The 22,318-nt window shown below is 42.9% G+C and overlaps 1 protein-coding gene and 1 long non-coding RNA gene across 2 annotated transcripts in view; one reads left to right on the top strand and one right to left on the bottom strand.

The window, feature by feature from the left end:
* The window catches only part of LOC110522698 (uncharacterized), a 33,999-nt gene extending 23,640 nt beyond the window's left edge, over positions 1 to 10,359 (bottom strand). The window contains exons 1-11 of the mRNA XM_090230998.1: positions 10,159 to 10,359; positions 9,511 to 9,784; positions 8,795 to 8,909; positions 8,424 to 8,514; positions 7,870 to 8,009; positions 7,160 to 7,376; positions 6,815 to 6,940; positions 3,312 to 3,426; positions 2,554 to 2,704; positions 2,319 to 2,432; positions 1,731 to 1,797 (exon numbers count right to left, since the gene is read on the bottom strand). Of these exons, the coding sequence (XP_090087124.1) occupies positions 1,731 to 1,797; positions 2,319 to 2,432; positions 2,554 to 2,704; positions 3,312 to 3,426; positions 6,815 to 6,940; positions 7,160 to 7,376; positions 7,870 to 8,009; positions 8,424 to 8,514; positions 8,795 to 8,909; positions 9,511 to 9,784; positions 10,159 to 10,234 (1,486 nt within the window). The 5' untranslated portion in view covers positions 10,235 to 10,359. The remainder of the gene's footprint in view (positions 1 to 1,730; positions 1,798 to 2,318; positions 2,433 to 2,553; positions 2,705 to 3,311; positions 3,427 to 6,814; positions 6,941 to 7,159; positions 7,377 to 7,869; positions 8,010 to 8,423; positions 8,515 to 8,794; positions 8,910 to 9,510; positions 9,785 to 10,158) is intronic.
* Positions 424 to 1,875, top strand: LOC149983682 (uncharacterized). Its single transcript, XR_016495057.1, has 3 exons — positions 424 to 561; positions 930 to 991; positions 1,743 to 1,875. It is a non-coding gene; the product is annotated as an uncharacterized LOC149983682 (long non-coding RNA).
* Positions 10,360 to 22,318: the final 11,959 nt, after the last annotated feature.

Raw genomic sequence — 22,318 nt, 5'->3', positions numbered from 1 at the left:
TCTACAGGCGAAACCAAGATGATGCATCACCCAGGAATTAGCAGAATTTCTGAAGCTCTGTTTTCCATTCTCTCCTTATATGGCTGTGATTGCGCAACGAATGAGCCTACACTTTCTGTCGTTCGCCCAAGGTCTTAGCAGCATTGTGACGTATTTGTAGGCATATCATTGGAAGATTGACCATAAGAGACTACATTTCCCAAGTGTCCGCCTGGTGTCCTGCGTCGAATTCGGTGCGCAATTGCCAGCTGCTTCCACTTTACCATTTGATTCAGGGGAGAAAGCATGTGTCCAAGAACGATGTATCAATGAAGAGATATGTGAAAAACACCTTGATGATTGATTCTAAACAACGTTTGCCATGTTTTCAGTCGATATTATGGAGTTAATTTGGAAAAAAGTTTGCGTTTTGAGGACTGAATTTATGGATTTTTTTTGGTGGCCAAATGTGATGTATAAAACAGAGCTATTTCTAATACACAAGGAATCTTTTTGGAAAAACTGAGCATCTGCTATCTAACTGAGAGTATCCTCATTGAAAACATCAGAAGTTCTTCAAAGGTAAATGATTTTATTTGAAGGCTTTTATGTTTTTGTTAATGTTGCGTGCTGGATGCTAACGCTAATGCTAACGCTAAATGCTAACGCGAAATGCTAACTCTAGCTAGCTACTTTTACACAAATTATTGTTTTCCTATGGTTGAGAAGCATATTTTGAAAATCTGAGATGACAGTGTTGTTTACAAAAGGCTAAGCTTGAGAGATGGCATATTTATTTCATTTCATTTGCGATTTTCATAAATAGTTAACGTTGTGTTATGCTAATGAGCTTGCTGATAGATTTACACAATCCTGGATACAGGGTTTTTTTCATAGCTAAACGTGACGCAGAAAACGGAGCGATTTGTCCTAAACAAATAATCTTTCAGGAAAAACTGAACATTTGCTATCTGAGAGTCTCCTCATTGAAAACATCTGAAGTTCTTCAAAGGTAAATGATTTTTTTGAATGCTTTTCTGTTTTTTTGTGTAAATGTTGCCAGCTGAATGTTAATGCTAAATGCTACGTTAGCCATCAATACTGTTACACAAATGCTTGTTTTGCAATGGTTGAGAAGCATATTTTGAAAATCTGAGATGACAGTGTTGTTAACAAAAGGCTAAGCTTGAGAGCTAGCATATTTATTTCATTTCATTTGCGATTTTCATGAATAGTTAACGTTGCGTTATGGTAATGAGCTTGAGTCTGTATTCACGAACCCGGATCCGGGATGGGGAGATCAGAAAGGTTAATCACACTAAACATTACTGTACTTATTACTGTGTCAATAGCTTTGGAAGTAGCGTGTAATAATAAATAGAATTATGTAGTTGATATCTATACAGGCTAATGTTTCATTCTATGTTTCATTACATGTTACTGGTTGCACTTTCATAACTTTTAAAAGTGTGCATAATATTTATTATAAACTGAGGGGTTCTAGCCCTCAATGCTGATTGGCTGACAGATGTGGTATATCAGACGGGGTGACAAACCATTTACCATTTTACTGCTCTAATTATGTTGGCAACCAGTTTATAGCAGCAGTAAGGCACCTTGGGGGATTGTAGTGTATGACCAATGTACCATTGGTAAGGGAAGTTGTGTCGTGCCCATGAACAGCCATTAGCCATGGTATATTGGCCATATATCACACATATCGCATTATTGTTAATTCTTCCATGTCCCACCTGTGTTGTAAGGAAGAGTGATCTGTGCATTGTGGCTGACTTTCCCATCGGCGGTAATCACCAAAGCCTGGAAAAGAAAACAACAGCCATGATCAACTAATCCTATTCAACACAAGACTAGCTGTGCAGTATATACATTTCACTTACATGTAAGTACTTATCGTCAGATCCAAAATGATTGGCACCTCTGTTTTCATTATTTTTCAATACCTCACCCTGCGAGGATAACAACACTGAGCCTTTCTCTACAAGGTTTTAGGAGATTGGAGAACACATTGGGAAGTATCTTAGACCATTCCTCCCATACAGACCAGTGGAAGCACAACAGCCCCATTAACATCAAAGATCCACCACCATTTTATACAGCAGGAATCAGGCTCTGTTTTGCACATGATCCTCCTTTTTGACACCAAACCCACCATTGGTGTGTGGCCAAAGAGCTTCATTTAATAATAATATTTTTCAAGGATGCCTTTTAATTTGGACCTGACTGTAAATACACAGAGGTAGTGTATAAAATACAACATGTATATGTTCAAGTGTACAGTATATGTCAAGTCTCCGTCTTTTAATGAAGGCAATACTCACGTTGTTTCTATCATTGTTTAGTAAGACCACAACACTCTTGAGGCAAGTGTCAAACTTCTGTCTTATACAGGGAACCAGCTGGACCAGGACAGTGAACTTTGGACTGGCTTCATCCTGAAACAGAGAAGGAAAAAACAAACAAAAAAATGATGAGAAAACATTGTGACATATAAAATGTCATCCACTTCTCATCTAGATTGTCTCTCCAGAAAAGTATAGTGTAATTGTCAGTTACCTTGCTTTCCACCTTGGCTAACGGGTAGTAACAGTCCCCATGGAAGGTGAACGCTTTCCCATCGAAGGTTGTCACGTGTGAACCCTCCTCAACGGCACATGTAGCAGGGCTGGGTAGACTTTTACAGGACCACTGACCATGATGACAGACACTGAATCACAGACAGACACAGAACACAGACACAGACACATGATGAAGTCATTTACAGGACCACTGACCATGATGACAGACACTGAATCACAGACAGACACAGAACACAGACACAGACACATGATGAAGTCATTTACAGGACCACTGACCATGATGACAGACACTGAATCACAGACAGACACAGAACACAGACACAGACACATGATGAAGTCATTTACAGGACCACTGACCATGATGACAGACACTGAATCTCAGACAGACACAGAACACATGATGAAGTAATTTACAGGACCACTGACCATGATGACAGACACTGAATCACAGACAGACACAGAACACAGACACAGACACATAATGAAGTCATTTACAGGACCACTGACCATGATGACAGACACTGATTCACAGACACAGGACAAATTATGAAGTAATTTACAGGACCAAAGATCATGGGGACAGACACTGAATCACAGACACAGAACACATGAAGTCATTTACAGGATAAACCAAGTACCCGAAACCTCTGTTACGACTTCTGTCTTAATGTAACTTGTTATGTTAACAGTTCAGTGCTTTACATTGAGCACTTGAAGTCTAAACCTTTGACTCACCATTCCTCACGGTCCTGTCTGAATACTTCTCCAGAGTTGTAAACTTTGTCGTGTTTGCACTGACACTGGTCCTGAGTGACACACCCCCTCTTTGAGATGTCATCAAACACAGTCCCTACAGAGTGGTGAAAACAGACAACATGTTACTAACATCACCACAGTCCCTACAGAGTGGTGAAAACAGACAACGTGATACTAACACAGTCCCTACAGAGTGGTGAAAACAGACAACGTGATACTAACATCACCACAGTCCCTACAGAGTGGTGAAAACAGACAACGTGTTACTAACATCACCACAGTCCCTACAGAGTGGTGAAAACAGACAACGTGATACTAACACAGTCCCTACAGAGTGGTGGAAACAGACAACATGTTACTAACATCACCACAGTCCCTACAGAGTGGTGAAAACAGACAACGTGTTACTAACATCACCACAGTCCCTACAGAGTGGTGAAAACAGACAACGTGTTACTAACACAGTCCCTACAGAGTGGTGAAAACAGACAACATGTTACTAACATCACCACAGTCCCTACAGAGTGGTGAAAACAGACAACGTGTTACTAACACAGTCCCTACAGAGTGGTGAAAACAGACAACGTGTTACTAACACAGTCCCTACAGAGTGGTGAAAACAGACAACGTGTTACTAACACAGTCCCTACAGAGTGGTGAAAACAGACAACGTGTTACTAACATCACCACAGTCCCTACAGAGTGGTGAAAACAGACAACATGTTACTAACATCACCACAGTCCCTACAGAGTGGTGAAAACAGACAACGTGATACTAACACAGTCCCTACAGAGTGGTGAAAACAGACAACATGTTACTAACATCACCACAGTCCCTACAGAGTGGTGTAAACAGACAACGTGTTACTAACACAGTCCCTACAGAGTGGTGAAAACAGACAACGTGTTACTAACATCACCACAGTCCCTACAGAGTGGTGAAAACAGACAACATGTTACTAACACAGTCCCTACAGAGTGGTGAAAACAGACAACGTGTTACTAACACAGTCCCTACAGAGTGGTGAAAACAGACAACATGTTACTAACATCACCACAGTCCCTACAGAGTGGTGAAAACAGACAACATGTTACTAACACAGTCCCTACAGAGTGGTGAAAACAGACAACATGTTACTAACATCACCACAGTCCCTACAGAGTGGTGAAAACAGACAACGTGTTACTAACACAGTCCCTACAGAGTGGTGAAAACAGACAACATGTTACTAACATCACCACAGTCCCTACAGAGTGGTGAAAACAGACAACGTGTTACTAACACAGTCCCTACAGAGTGGTGAAAACAGACAACGTGTTACTAACATCACCACAGTCCCTACAGAGTGGTGAAAACAGACAACATGTTACTAACACAGTCCCTACAGAGTGGTGTAAACAGACAACGTGTTACTAACACAGTCCCTACAGAGTGGTGAAAACAGACAACGTGTTACTAACATCACCACAGTCCCTACAGAGTGGTGAAAACAGACAACGTGTTACTAACATCACCACAGTCCCTACAGAGTGGTGAAAACAGACAACGTGTTACTAACATCACCACAGTCCCTACAGAGTGGTGAAAACAGACAACGTGTTACTAACATCACCACAGTCCCTACAGAGTGGTGAAAACAGACAGCGTGATACTAACACAGTCCCTACAGAGTGGTGAAAACAGACAACGTGATACTAACATCACCACAGTCCCTACAGAGTGGTGAAAACAGACAACGTGTTACTAACATCAATCACCACAGTCCCTACAGAGTGGTATACTGATACATTGAGGTGTGTTCTAGATCTCTATCATCACTGTTATACTGATACATTGAGGTGTGTTCTAGATCTCTATCATCACTATTATACTGATACATTGAGGTGTGTTCTAGATCTCTGTCATCACTGTTATACTGATACATTGAGGTGTGTTCTAGATCTCTACCATCACTGTTATACTGATACATTGAGGTGTGTTCTAGATCTCTATCATCACTGTTATACTGATACATTGAGGTGTGTTCTAGATCTCTATCATCACTGTTATACTGATACATTGAGGTGTGTTCTAGATCTCTATCATCACTGTTATACTGATACATTGAGGTGTGTTCTAGATCTCTATCATCACTGTTATACTGATACATTGAGGTGTGTTCTAGATCTCTATCATCACTGTTATACTGATACATTGAGGTGTGTTCTAGATCTCTATCATCACTGTTATACTGATACATTGAGGTGTGTTCTAGATCTCTGTCATCACTGTTATACTGATACATTGAGGTGTGTTCTAGATCTCTACCATCACTGTTATACTGATACATTGAGGTGTGTTCTAGATCTCTGTCATCACTGTTATACTGATACATTGAGGTGTGTTCTAGATCTCTACCATCACTGTTATACTGATACATTGAGGTGTGTTCTAGATCTCTGTCATCACTGTTATACTGATACATTGAGGTGTGTTCTAGATCTCTATCATCACTGTTATACTGATACATTGAGGTGTGTTCTAGATCTCTATCATCACTGTTATACTGATACATTGAGGTGTGTTCTAGATCTCTATCATCACTGTTATACTGATACATTGAGGTGTGTTCTAGATCTCTATCATCACTGTTATACTGATACATTGAGGTGTGTTCTAGATCTCTATCATCACTGTTATACTGATACATTGAGGTGTGTTCTAGATCTCTGTCATCACTGTTATACTGATACATTGAGGTGTGTTCTAGATCTCTACCATCACTGTTATACTGATACATTGAGGTGTGTTCTAGATCTCTGTCATCACTGTTATACTGATACATTGAGGTGTGTTCTAGATCTCTATCATCACTGTTATACTGATACATTGAGGTGTGTTCTAGTTCTCTATCATCACTGTTATACTGATACATTGAGGTATGTTCTAGATCTCTATCATCACTGTTATACTGATACATTGAGGTGTGTTCTAGATCTCTATCATCACTGTTATACTGATACATTGAGGTGTGTTCTAGTTCTCTATCATCACTGTTATACTGATACATTGAGGTATGTTCTAGATCTCTATCATCACTGTTATACTGATACATTGAGGTGTGTTCTAGTTCTCTATCATCACTGTTATACTGATACATTGAGGTGTGTTCTAGATCTCTACCATCACTGTTATACTGATACATTGAGGTATGTTCTAGTTCTCTATCATCACTGTTATACTGATACATTGAGGTGTGTTCTAGATCTCTATCATCACTGTTATACTGATACATTGAGGTGTGTTCTAGATCTCTATCATCACTGTTATACTGATACATTGAGGTGTGTTCTAGATCTCTACCATCACTGTTATACTGATACATTGAGGTGTGTTCTAGATCTCTACCATCACTGTTATACTGATACATTGAGGTGTGTTCTAGATCTCTATCATCACTGTAATACTGATACATTGCGGTGTGATCTGGTTAAAGGCTGACCGTGAGGGCAGAAGCAGCCGTCCATCAGGTGTTCTTCACACAGTGAGCTGGTGTCTGAGTGGGTACAGGTATCCATGCAGGGAGAGCCACTCTCCAGATAGACCATGTTGAACGGACACTGCTTGTCTAAGAAAACAAAGGAAATAAATTATAGTACATTTAATTATTATATGTAAATATGTATATATGTATACTTATTTATTTTTTAAGACATTTGTGTGATCTGAAGTTGACTATGGACAATAAAGAGTTATTTTTTGCATGTGACTTTTTGATCTACAACTCTACTGTCATCCAGTAAATGTTTTCCTGAACACCCAGACAGTTATTGAGATGTCCCATTACCACAGAAGGCTGTTGTTCTCCAGTGGGGTGGCTGTCCCCCGGCGTGGGAGCACTGTCTGGAGTACTCTGCCAGGGTGCTGCAGACACAGAAGCTATCAGAAGTGTTGCTGCAGCCACACAGGTCCTGAACACAGGCCTGGATGTAGGGCTCAGGGTTCACGACCGCACCACAGGAGCTCCACAACGGCGAGCGCAGGAGCTGGTCACACTGGGCATGCTGAGGAGGAAGGAGGAGGAAGAGGAGGAAGAGGTGAATGAGGAGAAGGTATAGGTGAATGATGAGGGAGAGGAGGAGGTGGTGGAGGAGGGAGAGGAGGAGTGGGAGGAGGTAGAGGTGGAGGAGGAGGGAGAGAAGGAGGAGATGGTGGCGGGAGAAGAGGAGGAAGTGGAGGGAGAGAAGGAGTGGGAGAGGAGGGGGAGCAGGAGGAGGTAGAGGTGGAGGAGGAGGAGAGGATGAGGATGGGGAGGAGGAAGGGGAGGAGGAGGAGGTGGAGGGAGGAGAGGGAGGGAGAGAAGGATTGGGAGAGGAGGAGGCAGAGGAGGAGGAGAGGACGAGGAAGATGTTCCGAGTTTAGTTGCAATACGAATAATATTATGCCAGATCTGAAATGAATTGGTTCCATATGGCAGTCAAATACATCAATAGAATGAAGTGAAGTGAAATACTGTAGTCTACTTGTCAGGCTGAACAGACTGGAGGTAGAACTTACAAACTCCTTGCATGTGTCCTCTTTAGGCTGAACGTCTGCAGGTTCATCTTCCTCTTCCTCTTCATAGGGGTCTTCACAGTCCTCGTTGGGCCTGTGGACCTTCTGTCTGTTTCCAAACTCAATGGGGCTCACTTTACGACCTGCACGGAAATAAAACGATGTCATCCTTCATCAATAAGTGATTAGAAACGCATATAAATGTGTATACATGTATATTAATGAACTTACAACATGTGTGAAATTACAATGATGTTACTTGATGTAAGAATATAAAACAGTCACTTAGAATATATTAATAAATAGCATGGTAATAATAACAACTAAATAAATCATTATAAATATTTAGATACATGCTTAGAAAGTCGTTATAAGTGACTAAACATGTAATAAATGATAATATTATTGGAATATATTGATTATACTTAACACCATAAAACCTTACAGGAATAAGCTATTATAAATACTTGTACATATTAATATAAAGTCGTTATAAATGACTATTCATGTTATAATGCTCATGACTCGTGATGCTAATAATTGTTATAAATGCTCACCGTTATGAACAAACTCATTGTGGACTGGAAGGCCATTGAAGTCTCCACAGAGACCACAGGTACGGTTGGTGTACTCCGTGTCCAGCTCCACCTAACGCAAACAGTGATGGGTCAACTATTTTCTAAGGTAGACTCAGAGAAATGCCGTTGTCACGGGCAGCAGCACAGATGTTGAGATGAGATACAAGACTTCACTCTCACACAGTCACACACGTGGTATCTGTCCATGTGCACGGGTTCGTTTCACACTGTTCACTGTTTAATGACAGCAGTCCATTTCAGTGAACGTATTGATTCTTACAAAGCGAATAAATAAATAGACTTCTGTATGCATTCTTCTAAGTAACGTTTTGATTCTCATAAAAGCTTACCATGACGGCATCTTCTCCGTTCCACATGACAACCAGGCCAACCTTGGAGTAGAGTTTGGTGTAAACTGCATTCCTCTCCAGTTGGACTCCTCCATTGTAGTACGGCAGAGTTACACTGGGAATAAAGAAGGAGAATATAATTAATGATAGAGATGACATAGAAATGTACCAACCTGTCAATTAACAACAAACAGACACAAAATACAGTTAAATCCTTTGAATTCAAAATGGAATCCCTGGAAATATGTCAGAGTACTGTCTCAGATGGGAATAGGTAACAGCATAATATAAATCCATTACTTTTTACAGAGAGGAAATGTTAGATAGATATATAGATATATAGATAGATAGATAGATAGATAGATAGATAGATAGATAGATAGATATCAATACATGATTTTTTTTTATGACAGGGTAACTGGGGCGGCAGGGTAGCTTAGTGGTTAGAGCGGTGGACTAGTAACCGGAGGGTTGTAATTTCAAACCCCCGAGCTGACAAGGTACAAATCTGTCAATCTTCCCCTGAACAGGCAGTTAACCCACTGTTCTTAGGCCATCATAGAAAATAAGAATTTGTTCTTAGCTGACTTGCCTGGCTAAATAAAGGTAAAAAAAATAAAAAATTCATGGCTCACTTGAAAAATGATGTCAATCTCAGTGTGACGTCCCTGATGAATTAGAAGACACATAACATAAAACATTTGTGGAAAACTTACATTTCTCCATTGACCGCGACCTGAGTCTTGGTCAGGTGGAAGACCAGGTCGTTGATAGTGACCACTACGTGCTTGACCGTAGGGTTCCCCTCAGCCTCAGTAGCCTCGTTCCTCTTCAGGTGCACAGAGAACTCCTGGTAGGACTCAGAGTGGCAGTCGGAGGCCAGGTTGTATTCACACGTCCCTGGGAACTGGTACACGTCTCCATCGAAGGTCTTGAAGTGCTCTCTGCCCCAGGTGCTGCAGATGCTGTTCACATGGTTGGACTGGCGCGCTGAGGAGACGAAAACAGAAAACGTTACCCACTTTAAATGTATGGAATCAGAAAGAGACACAATTTTATAACTTTGCTGTAAATTGTAAATAATGCAGCATGTATTTCTAAATATCCAGTTGTAGTGGATTGTGAATCAAGATATTAAAAAATATGACACTCCTAGACAGACGGCACTCAGATTTGCTCCAACCAAGACTGTCCATAATAACAAAATGTGTCTGTTCTTGACTGATAGTTGACTCGAAATAGATAGAAACTTAATCTAGCGCCATCTCTATACAGTATCTATTTCTATGTTTGACTGTTTGTCTTTGTCTGCATAGATCAAAATAAATCACTGCTATTTCCAAAATGATCGTGTATCGTCTTACCTTTCTTGGCTTTCACCTGGATGGCGCTCGTTAGTGGCAGAGCGAGAACGCACAACCACAGAGTTGTCCACCCCATAGTTAGTGTCCAGGTGAAGTGGGCTTCAGGTAAAAGTGCGGAGTGCTGCTTGACGGCCTCCTTTATAATGGCATTGTTTAATCTGTGTCTGTCAGTTCACACCCATCAGAAGGAGGATGTCAGACATCTTTATTGAGACATGGTAAACATGTCTATTGACAGGGACAGATTACCGACTGGGCAATCAGATAACATAAGAACATGGCATAAGTCATTGCAAAATTGCAGGAAATTAGCTTTAAAACAGCAACATTTTCTCTTCGTTGCCAAGAGGGGGGGTTCTCCAAAATGTTATTGTACAGTGGCCCAGATTTGGGTTTATTCCAGCCCTGTCTAAGGAAATTCAACCACTTTCAGAAGTCCCCTTTACTATCTATTATTTCCTTTATTCTGAATGTAAATGTTAAAAAAAAATTTAAAAAACAATGTTTTTAACTTTGGACTTACAATAAATACTATATATTCATAACGGAGACAGTGTCGTGCCTCCTTCAATTATGCATCATTTGATTATTTAAGGTATAGCACCTCTCAGAAAACAAGGTCATGTTTTTTTTATTTTACCTTTATTTAACCAGGCAAGTCAGTTAAGAACAAATACCTTGTCAGCTCAGGGATTCGAATTTGCAACCTTCAGGTCCAACGCTCTAACCAATAGGCTACCCTGCCGTCCAGAACCTGAAAGGGTTGTTCGGCAGTCAAATCAGATCAAATCAAATGTATTTATATAGTCCTTCTTAAATCAGCTGATATCTCAAAGTGCTGTACAGAAACCCAGCCTAAAACCCCAAACAGTAAGCAATTCAGGTGTAGAAGCACGGTGGCTAGGAAAACCTAACCTAGAAAGGCCAAAACCCAGGAAGAAACCTAGAGAGGAACCAGTCTATGAGAGGTGGCCAGTCCTCTTCTGGCTGTGCCGGGTGGAGATTATAACAGAACATGGCCAAGATGTTGAAGTGTTCATAAATGACCAGCAGGGTCAAACAATAATATTCACAGTGGTTGTCGAGGGTGCAACAGGTCAGCACCTCAGGAGTAAATGTCAGTTGGCTTTTCATAGCCGATCATTAAGAGTATCTCTACCGCTCCTGCTGTCTCTAGAGAGTTGAAAATAGCAGGTCTGGGACAGGTAGCACGTCCGGTGTACAGCTCAGCTTCACTTGACTCCTTTGGGCCCTACAGTAAGAGTTGTTTCAATTCAACGGCTCATCTCAGCTTCACTTGACTCATTTGGGCCCTACAGTAAGAGTTGTTTCAATTCAACGGCTCATCTCAGCTTCACTTGACTCATTTGGGCCCTACGGTAAGAGTTGTTTCAATTCAACGGCTCATCTCAGCTTCACTTGACTCATTTGGGCCCTACAGTAAGAGTTGTTTCAATTCAACGGCTCATCTCAGCTTCACTTGACTCCTTTGGGCCCTACAGTAAGAGTTGTTTCAATTCAACGGCTCATCTCAGCTTCACTTGACTCATTTGGGCCCTACAGTAAGAGTTGTTTCAATTCAACGGCTCATCTCAGCTTCACTTGACTCATTTGGGCCCTACAGTAAGAGTTGTTTCAATTCAACGGCTCATCTCAGCTTCACTTGACTCATTTGGGCCCTACAGTAAGAGTTGTTTCAATTCAACGGCTCATCTCAGCTTCACTTGACTCATTTAGGCCCTACAGTAAGAGTTGTTTCAATTCAACGGCTCATCTCAGCTTCACTTGACTCATTTGGGCCCTACAGTAAGAGTTGTTTCAATTCAACGGCTCATCTCAGCTTCACTTGACTCCTTTGGGCCCTACAGTAAGAGTTGTTTCAATTCAACGGCTCATCTCAGCTTCACTTGACTCATTTGGGCCCTACAGTTTGAATCCCACTTAAGAATTGTTTTATCAACCTCCAAAAATACTTCCTACAGGGGGTTTCTCATTTATACTCCTGATTGAACCTCTATCAAGTGTAGCTCAGCATCAGTATCACTATTTACATGATCAATATGGATTAATAGCTCAGATTAGAGTCATGATCACTTTATTACATCCTCATAATCGTAAACGCCTCGTACTTCCTGTAATCTAAGGTGAATATGTAAACATTACACAGGTTAAGAGCATTTCAACCGTTCCGTTTAAACTGTGTAGTGATGCATGTACCAGTATGCTTGAGGCCTGAATGACGCCAGTGAAAGAACGTGCCTGAGGCCTGAATGACACCCTAGTCACTATTTAGTACACTACTTTTGACCAGGCCCCATAGGCCACTAGTTTAAAGTAGTGTACCCTATAGGTAATGGGGATCCATTTGGGATGTAGCCAGTGTCTGTCCCCCAGCAGCAGCAGCAGCTCAGTAGAAGGGTTCTATCAGGGATATATAAGAGTCATCTAGACATGGTTCAGGGTTGTGTCACCTTCTATCCACCATCTGTCTCTCTTGATGGAGGAACAACCGAGGTCATGAGCAGTGATACATCCTGGTCCTGCCCATGTTCTGAAGACTTTCAGACCCTTTACAGCCTGGGTGTCAGTCGGTTTCTGCTATCTTGTCAACTCCTTGTCATTCATTGGCACGCCAAACATGGCAATTTCATAAGACGCAAAATGCAGTGCATTCGGAAAGTATTCAGACCCCTTGACTTTTTTCACATTGTGTTACTTTACAGCCTTATTCTATAATGTATTAAATAGTTTTCCCTACTTTCAATCTACACACAATACCCCATAATGACAAAGAAAGAACAGGTTTTAGAAATGTTTGCAAATTTAGAGTTGTGACGAATGGTCTGCAATGTAGGTACGTACAGTGGTTTGATAAAGAATGAATACACTTCTGATCAAGTGTAAACAGAGTTCACTCTCATGACAGCCACGTTGTATTCCTTCTTTTCCCTTCGCTTGTGGACTTCAATGGACAACACATCAGCTGTATATGACCAAGCGAAAAAAAAACGTTCCAACCCAAACCGCTACACACAGCCTACATCGTTGTCACCATATTAGCTAAAGTAACGTCATAGTCAACATAGCTAATGAAACTAACGCGATAGTAAACCCTCTACAATCATGCAGTAACGTTAGTGTACAGTCCTAAAGGCGGGCCCTGGTGGCAATAAATTAGTAATACAAAAAGCTTAACTTGACTTGGAAGAGTTTCAGTATTGTGTTGTAAAGTCATAGCCAGCTAGCTAACATAGCATCCCTCTGCTATAGTCAGCTAGCTAACATAGCATCCCTCTGTTATAGCCAGCTAGCTAACATAGCATCCCTCTGTTATAGCCAGCTAGCTAACATAGCATCCCTCTGTTATAGCCAGCTAGCTAACATAGCATCCCTCTGTTATAGCCAGCTAGCTAACACAGCATCCCTCTGTTATAGCCAGCTAGCTAACATAGCTTCCCTCTGTTATAGCCAGCTAGCTAACACAGCTTCCCTCTGTTATAGCCAGCTAGCTAACATAGCACCCATCTGCTATAGTCAGCTAGCTAACATAGCATCCCTCTGTTATAGCCAGCTAGCTAACATAGCATCCCTCTGTTATAGCCAGCTAGCTAACATAGCATCCCTCTGTTATAGCCAGCTAGCTAACACAGCATCCCTCTGTTATAGCCAGCTAGCTAACACAGCTTCCCTCTGTTATAGCCAGCTAGCTAACATAGCATCCCTCTGTTATAGCCAGCTAGCTAACATAGCATCCCTCTGTTATAGCCAGCTAGCTAACATAGCATCCCTCTGTTATAGCCAGCTAGCTAACACAGCATCCCTCTGTTATAGCCAGCTAGCTAACATAGCGTCCCTCTGTTATAGCCAGCTAGCTAACATAGCATCCCTCTGTTATAGCCAGCTAGCTAACATAGCATCCCTCTGTTATAGCTAGCTAGCTAACATAGCATCCCTCTGTTATAGCCAGCTAGCTAACATAGCATCCCTCTGTTATAGCCAGCTAGCTAACATAGCATCCCTCTGTTATAGCCAGCTAGCTAACATAGCATCCCTCTGTTATAGCCAGCTAACTAACATAGCATCCCTCTGTTTTAGCCAGCTAGCTAACATAGCATCCCTCTGTTATAGCCAGCTAGCTAACATAGCATCCCTCTGTTATAGCCAGCTAGCTAACATAGCATCCCTCTGTTATAGCCAGCTAGCTAACATATCATCCCTCTGTTATAGCCAGCTAGCTAACATAGCATCCCCCTGTTATAGCCAGCTAGCTAACATAGCATCCCTCTGTTATAGCCAGCTAGCTAACATAGCATTCCTCTGTTATAGCCAGCTAGCTAACATAGCATCCCTCTGTTTGAGCAGGGTGTTTCAGTAGGCTAAATTAGCTAGCTGCATTTGCTAGCTCAGTAAGTGATCAACCACGTTTTATGCACTGCAGTGCTAGCTAGCTGTAGCTCAGGCTTTCAGTACTATATTCATTTTCTGATCCTTTGATTGGGTGGACAACATGTCAGTTCATGCTACAAGAGCTCTGATAGGTTGAAGAACGTCCTCCGGAAGTTGTCATAATTACTGTGTAAGTCTATGGAAGGGGGTGAGAACCATGAGCCTCCTAGGTTTTGTACTGAGGTCAATGTACCCAGAGGAGGACGGAAGCTAGCTGTCCTCCGGCTACACAATGGTGCTACCCTACAGAGTGCTGTTGAGGCTACTGTTGACCTTCATTGCAAAATAATGTGTTTTAATCAGTTATTTGGTGACATGTGAATATATTCAGTACAGTTTTATCGAAAAAGGATAACTTTAATTGTTTTACAGTAAAAACATTTCTGAAATTCACTGAGGAGGATGGTCCTCCTCTTCCTCCTCTGAGGAGCCTCCACTGAGTCAATAGCAGGTATGGATGCTGTACAGTTGACATGGAGTGTAAGGTCAATGGTAAGTATGGATGCTGTACAGTTGACATGGAGTGTAAGGTCAATGGCAGGTATGGATGCTATACAGTTGACATGGAGGGTAAGGTCAATGGTTAGTATAGGTGCTGTACAGTTGACATGGAGGGTAAGGTTAATGGTCAGTATGGATGCTGTACAGATGACATGGAGGGTAAGGTCAATGGTAAGTATGGATGCTGTACAGTTGACATGGAGGGTAAGGTCAATGGTAAGTATGGATGCTGTACAGTTGACATGGAGGGTAAGGTCAATGGTCAGTATGGATGCTGTACAGGCTAACATTTGGACGTTTCAACTAAAAAATACTCTTTGTCACATGACTATAGACATTGAAACATAATGCTTATAGAGACAAAAAGCAACAATAGCCTATAATTAATGGGTTAGGCTATACTGGGTTCTCACCATCATTGTTAATATCATTATTCACTGAATACCTGAATATCAGTAGACATTGAATATCCCTTTGAACATGGTGAAGCTATTAATTACCCTTTGGATGGTGCATCAATGCACCCAGTCACTACAAAGTGACAGATGTCCTTCCTCACTCAGTTCCGGAGAGGAAGGAACCACTCAGGGATTTTCAGCATGAGGCCGATCGTGAATTTAAACCGTTCCATTTTAATGGCTGTGATACGAGAAACTGAGGATGGATCAACCACATTGTAGTTATTCTAACCTAATTGACAGAGTGAAAAAAGGAAGCCTGTAGAGAATTAAAATATTCAAAACATCCTGTTTACAACAAGGCATTAAAGTAATTTGACTAGGGTGGGTATTCTAGTTTCTTTATTTCAATGTTTTCTGTTTCTGTGTTTTAGCCGGGTATGGTTCTCAATCAGGGACAGCTGTCTATCGTTGTCTCTGATTGGGAATCATACTTAGGCAGCCTGTTTTGCCTCCTTAGGTGGTGGGATGTTGTTTTTTGTTAGCTCTGTGAAACCTACTGAACCTACTGTTCGTTATTCTTTTGTTGTTTTGTTTTGGTGTTCTGAGAAATAAAGATCATGAACACGTACCACGCTGCACCTTGGTCCACTTCTTCCGACGGGCATTACAGAACATCTCACCACAAACGGAACAAGCAGCGAGGCCGGGAGGAGCAGCGTTTTCTGGACGAATGGACCTGGGAGGACATCCTGAATGGGAAAGGATCCTGGACGTGAGAGGAGATCCTGGCGGGAAAGGAGGCAGCGAGAGAAAGGGCCCAGGATTACACAGGGTCACGGCTGGCACGAAAGACCGGGAGGCCACTCCAAAAAACGTTTTTGGCAGAGTCAGGATTCAGACCTAAGCCCAGAGTCCGGATTCCTCGTGCTTAACGTAAGGAGCTGGTACTGGTCAGGCACCGTGTTATGCGGTGGAGCGCATGGTGTCTCCAGTGCGCGTTCACAGTCCGGTGCGCTACATTCCAGCTCCCCGCATTGGTCGAGCTAGAGTGGCATCCAGCCAGGAGGGATGGTGCCAGCTCAGCACGCCTGGCCTCCAGTGTGTCTCTTCGGCCCAGGATATCATGCGCCGGCTCTGCGTCATGTGCCAGCGCCCCACATTTGCCGGGCGAAGGTAACCATCCAGCCAGGACGGGTTGTGCAGGCTCTACGCTCGAGACCTCCAGTGCGTCTCCACGGCCCAGTGTATCCGGTGCCTGTTACCAGAACCAGGCCTCCTGTATGTCTCCCCAGCCTGGTGAGTCCTGTGCCTGCTCCCAGAACCAGGCCTCCTGTATGTCTCCCCAGCCTGGTGAGTCCTGTGCCTGCTCCCAGAACCAGGTCTCCTGTATGTCTCCCCAGCCTGGTGAGTCCTGTGCTTGTTCCCAGAACCAGGCCTCCTGTATGTCTCCCCAGCCTGGTGAGTCCTGTGCCTGCTCCCAGAACCAGGTCTCCTGTATGTCTCCCCAGCCTGGTGAGTCCTGTGCCTGCTCCCAGAACCAGGTCTCCTGTATGTCTCCCCAGCCTGGTGAGTCCTGTGCCTGCTCCCAGAACCAGGCCTCCTGTATGTCTCCCCAGCCTGGTGAGTCCTGTGCTTGTTCCCAGAACCAGGCCTCCTGTATGTCTCCCCAGCCTGGTGAGTCCTGTGCTTGTTCCCAGAACCAGGCCTCCTGTATGTCTCCCCAGCCTGGTAAGCCCTGTGCCTGCTCCCAGAACCAGGCCTCCTGTATGTCTCCCCAGCCTGGTGAGTCCTGTGCCTACTCCACGCACCAGGCTTCCCATACGTCTCCTCACTCCAGTGATGATCCATGGCCCGAAGCCTCCAGTGATGATCCATGGCACGGAGCCTCCAGTGATGATCCATGGCACGGAGCCTCCAGTGATGATCCATGGCACAGAGCCTCCAGTGATGATCCATGGCACGGAGCCTCCAGTGATGATCCATGGCACGAAGCCTCCAGTGATGAGTCATGACACGGAGCCTCCAGCGACGGCCTCCAGTTCGGAGCCCCCCAGCGACGGACCCCAGTCCGGGTCCCACAACGAGGGACCCCAGTCTGGGTTCCACAACGAGGGTTCCCAGTCCGGGGCCACAGAGAGGGTCCCCAGTCAGCGACAAGGGTCCCTGCACTAGCGCCGCCGCCAAAGTGGGGTGAGCCACAGGTGGAGCGGGGACTACGTTCCGCACCAAAGCCGCCACCGCGGATAGATGCCCACCCAGACCCTCCCCTATAGGTTCAGGTTTTGAGGCCGGAGTCCGCACCTTTCGGGGGGGTACTGTCACACAGGGTGTGGTCAGGGTGTGATTTGGGTGGGCATTCTATGTTCTGTTTTCTATGTTTTTGTATTTCTATGTTTAGGCCGGGAATGGTTCTCAATCAGGGACAGCTGTCTATCGTTGTCTCTGATTGGGAATCATACTTAGGCAAGCCTTTTTCCCTTTTGTGAATGTGGGAAGTTATCTTTGTTAGGGGCACTACAGCCCTTGTAAGCTTCACGGTCGTTCCTTTGTTTCTTGTTTTGTTGGCGACATTATAAATAAAGAAATGAACGCTCACCACGCTGCACCTTGGTCTCATTCCGACGACGGCCGTGACAGATGTTTCATTATGTAATTATGGGACGATGTTTCATTAGTTGTTTTGTTTGTTGTTATGTTTGTTGTTATGTTTGTTGTTATGTTTGTTGTTGTGTTTGTTGTTATGTTTGTTGTTTTGTTTGTTGTTATGTTTGTTGTTATGTTTGTTGTTTTGTTTGTTGTTTTGTTTGTTGTTTTGTTTGTTGTTTTGTTTGTTGTGGAGTGTGTGATGCACGCAAAATGTATGTTCACAGTTTTGTGTTCATTTTATGTTTTGTTACATTTAACCCACATATGCTGAGAGTTTCAATTTCCCGAATATAACTATATTTTCACATCTTATCCAAACAGTCACTTATTAATGAATTTGACCTCATCAGTCTCATTACTGAACGTCGTAAACCCTTGGATATCTGCACGAACCCATAGAATCATGAATAATACAAATTGGCTTAATTATTTATTTACTAACTAACTTAGTTAATCACAGAATTGCTTAAACACACACACAAATAGTCACACATTGGTCACTACATGATACCAAGAAAAAGTCCCTAGCGGACAAAACCGATATGACAGCTTGGTAGACAAAGGAAAGGGGGTGGGGATTGCTCAAGATCAGGAAACTCAAAGCTGATAACTCATAGAAATGGCTAATTCCTTGAACATGAACAACCACTCATTTGAAAATAAATTGCAATTGACATATTCCCGAGTGTATGTTTTGGCTGTCCCTCTCTGCGATCACCGGGATCCGTCTGCTGGATCGTCAGTCGACAGAGAGCCTCTGGTTTGTCCACCAGAGATCAAAGTCGTAGGTTGTTAGAATGGATACTTCAGAGCACCATTCGGGAATGTTCTTAAGGTTTGGATGCGTTTACCAGACTAAAGTATTTAAACAGCTGCAGTCTGAACAATTGTTATTTTGTTTGTAGATTTCTTTGTCATTTCAATGTGGGTACCTTGTCCCTGCGTTTTTTACGATTGTAGAGTTGCCAACCATTTCAACACGTAGCTACCGCTACCGCAGATGTGGTTTTATATTTAGTAGAAGGGGGTGTTCCATGACACCTGCTGTAATGGCTGGGCTCATGGGGGCGTGACCACTGACCAGTTAAACTATATATGAAAATCCATACTCTCATTTAGAAGGCTAACATCACATTTCATCTTTTCACAAATAGTTTCATATTTAATCATATCTTTTTCACAACATTTACATGTAAACCCCATAATTGAAAGATTTACACAACCAGAGACACAGTAATGTGTGTTTCCTGTCCTTCATGAGATCCCCAAATGAAACACACTCGACATGACTGTCCCTTAAGTGTCCACGGACCACTCCCACATTCTCAAAAATATAAATATTGTTTAATTATTTAAACTTTTGATGTCCAGGTGTCTCCCTGTGTTCCACAGTTTACATTCCAATCTCGAACACTACAGAGCATAGGGGCAGCGTATTTTACGACCGCCATAATATATATATTATCCTTTATTATTTTCCCATAACCCTACCACCCCTCCACTAATTGGAGTGGAGTAAACTAATGGACAACAACACTTCTACTTCCAGCTTATTCATACTATATACATTTTAGAGACACAGTATATTGTACAATAATGCTATTTAATTTGTTCTTAGTCCCACCCTTCAGCTCCTCCAACTCCTCCCATCTATCTCTGAACACCATCCCGTCCCACCCTTCAGCTCCGTTCAACTCCTCCCATCTATCTCTGAACACCATCCCGTCCCACCCTTCAGCTCCGTTCAACTCCTCCCATCTATCTCTTAACACCATCCAGTTTCCGTTTGCCATAACCGTGATGTTATACAAATGTTCTGCCATTTTTTATTCCCATAGTTTCTACAGATTGTACATTAAAGAATACACATTTTTGCTAAGAGTATCATTATATTATTGATTGATTGACTATGACGTTTTAAATCACCCAGCAGTGCTGTTTGCAGAGTTAGCTGCAGGTAAACGTTACAAATATTCAGCCATTCCTGAACCTGCGACCAAAAACAAGCCGCATATGGACAGTATCAAATCAAATAATCGAATGATTCTGTTTCTTTCACAGGAAAATGTACAGCCTTACCAGTGGATCTTGGGTCCATGAAAGGTGGGTGTCCTGGAGGAGGCTGATACTCCATTTCATGGATCCATAGGTACGGCTGTACATCATCCATACTGACCATTAATCTTACCCTCCATGTCAACTGTACAGCATCCATACTGACCATTGACCTTACACTCCATGTCAACTGTACAGCATCCATACTGACCATTAATCTTACCCTCCATGTCAACTGTACAGCATCCATACCTGCTATTGACCTTACCCTCCATGTCAACTGTACAGCATCCATACTGACCATTGACCTTACCCTCCATGTCATCTGTACATCATCCATACTGACCATTGACCAAACCCTCCATGTCAACTGTACAGCATCCAAACCTGCTATTAACCTTACCCTCCGTGTCAACTGTACATCATCCAAACTGACCATTGACCTTACCCTCCATGTCATCTGTACATCATCCATACTGACCATTGACCAAACCCTCCATGTCAACTGTACAGCATCCAAACCTGCTATTGATCTTACCCTCCATGTCAACTGTACAGCATCCATACTGACCATTGACCTTACCCTCCATGTCAACTGTACATCATCCATACTGACCATTGACCTTACCCTCCATGTCAACTGTACAGCATCCATACTGACCATTGACCTTACCCTCCATGTCAACTGTACATCATCCATACCTGCTATTTACCTTACCCTCCATGTGAACTGTACAGCATCCATACTGACCATTGACCTTACCCTCCATGTCAACTGTACATCATCCATACTGACCATTAATCTTACCCTCCATGTCAACTGTACAGCATCCATACTGACCATTGACCTTACACTCCATGTCAACTGTACAGCATCCATACTGACCATTAATCTTACCCTCCATGTCAACTGTACAGCATCCATACCTGCTATTGACCTTACCCTCCGTGTCAACTGTACATCATCCAAACTGACCATTGACCTTACCCTCCATGTCAACTGTACATCATCCATACCTGCTATTTACCTTACCCTCCATGTCAACTGTACAGCATCCATACTGACCATTGACCTTACCCTCCATGTCAACTGTACATCATCCATACTGACCATTAATCTTACCCTCCATGTCAACTGTACAGCATCCATACTGACCATTGACCTTACACTCCATGTCAACTGTACAGCATCCATACTGACCATTAATCTTACCCTCCATGTCAACTGTACAGCATCCATACTGACCATTGACCTTACCCTCCATGTCAACTGTACAGCATCCATACCTGCTATTGACCTTACCCTCCATGTCAACTGTACAGCATCCATACTGACCATTGACCTTACCCTCCATGTCATCTGTACATCATCCATACTGACCATTGACCAAACCCTCCATGTCAACTGTACAGCATCCAAACCTGCTATTAACCTTACCCTCCGTGTCAACTGTACATCATCCAAACTGACCATTGACCTTACCCTCCATGTCATCTGTACATCATCCATACTGACCATTGACCAAACCCTCCATGTCAACTGTACAGCATCCAAACCTGCTATTGATCTTACCCTCCATGTCAACTGTACAGCATCCATACTGACCATTGACCTTACCCTCCATGTCAACTGTACATCATCCATACTGACCATTGACCTTACCCTCCATGTCAACTGTACAGCATCCATACTGACCATTGACCTTACCCTCCATGTCAACTGTACATCATCCATACCTGCTATTTACCTTACCCTCCATGTCAACTGTACAGCATCCATACTGACCATTGACCTTACCCTCCATGTCAACTGTACAGCATCCATACCTGCTATTTACCTTACCCTCCATGTCAACTGTACAGCATCCATACTGACCATTGACCTTACCCTCCATGTCAACTGTACAGCATCCATACTGACCATTGACCTTACCCTCCATGTCAACTGTACAGCATCCATACCTGCTATTGACCTTACCCTCCATGTCAACTGTACAGCATCCATACTGACCATTGACCTTACCCTCCATGTCAACTGTACATCATCCATACCTGCTATTTACCTTACCCTCCATGTCAACTGTACAGCATCCATACTGACCATTGACCTT

This window comes from Oncorhynchus mykiss, chromosome 4 (genome assembly GCF_057628025.1).
Source record: "Oncorhynchus mykiss isolate SJ-2025 chromosome 4, ASM5762802v1, whole genome shotgun sequence".
Lineage (NCBI taxonomy): Eukaryota > Metazoa > Chordata > Actinopteri > Salmoniformes > Salmonidae > Oncorhynchus > Oncorhynchus mykiss.
This window is presented reverse-complemented; position numbering and strand designations above follow the sequence as displayed.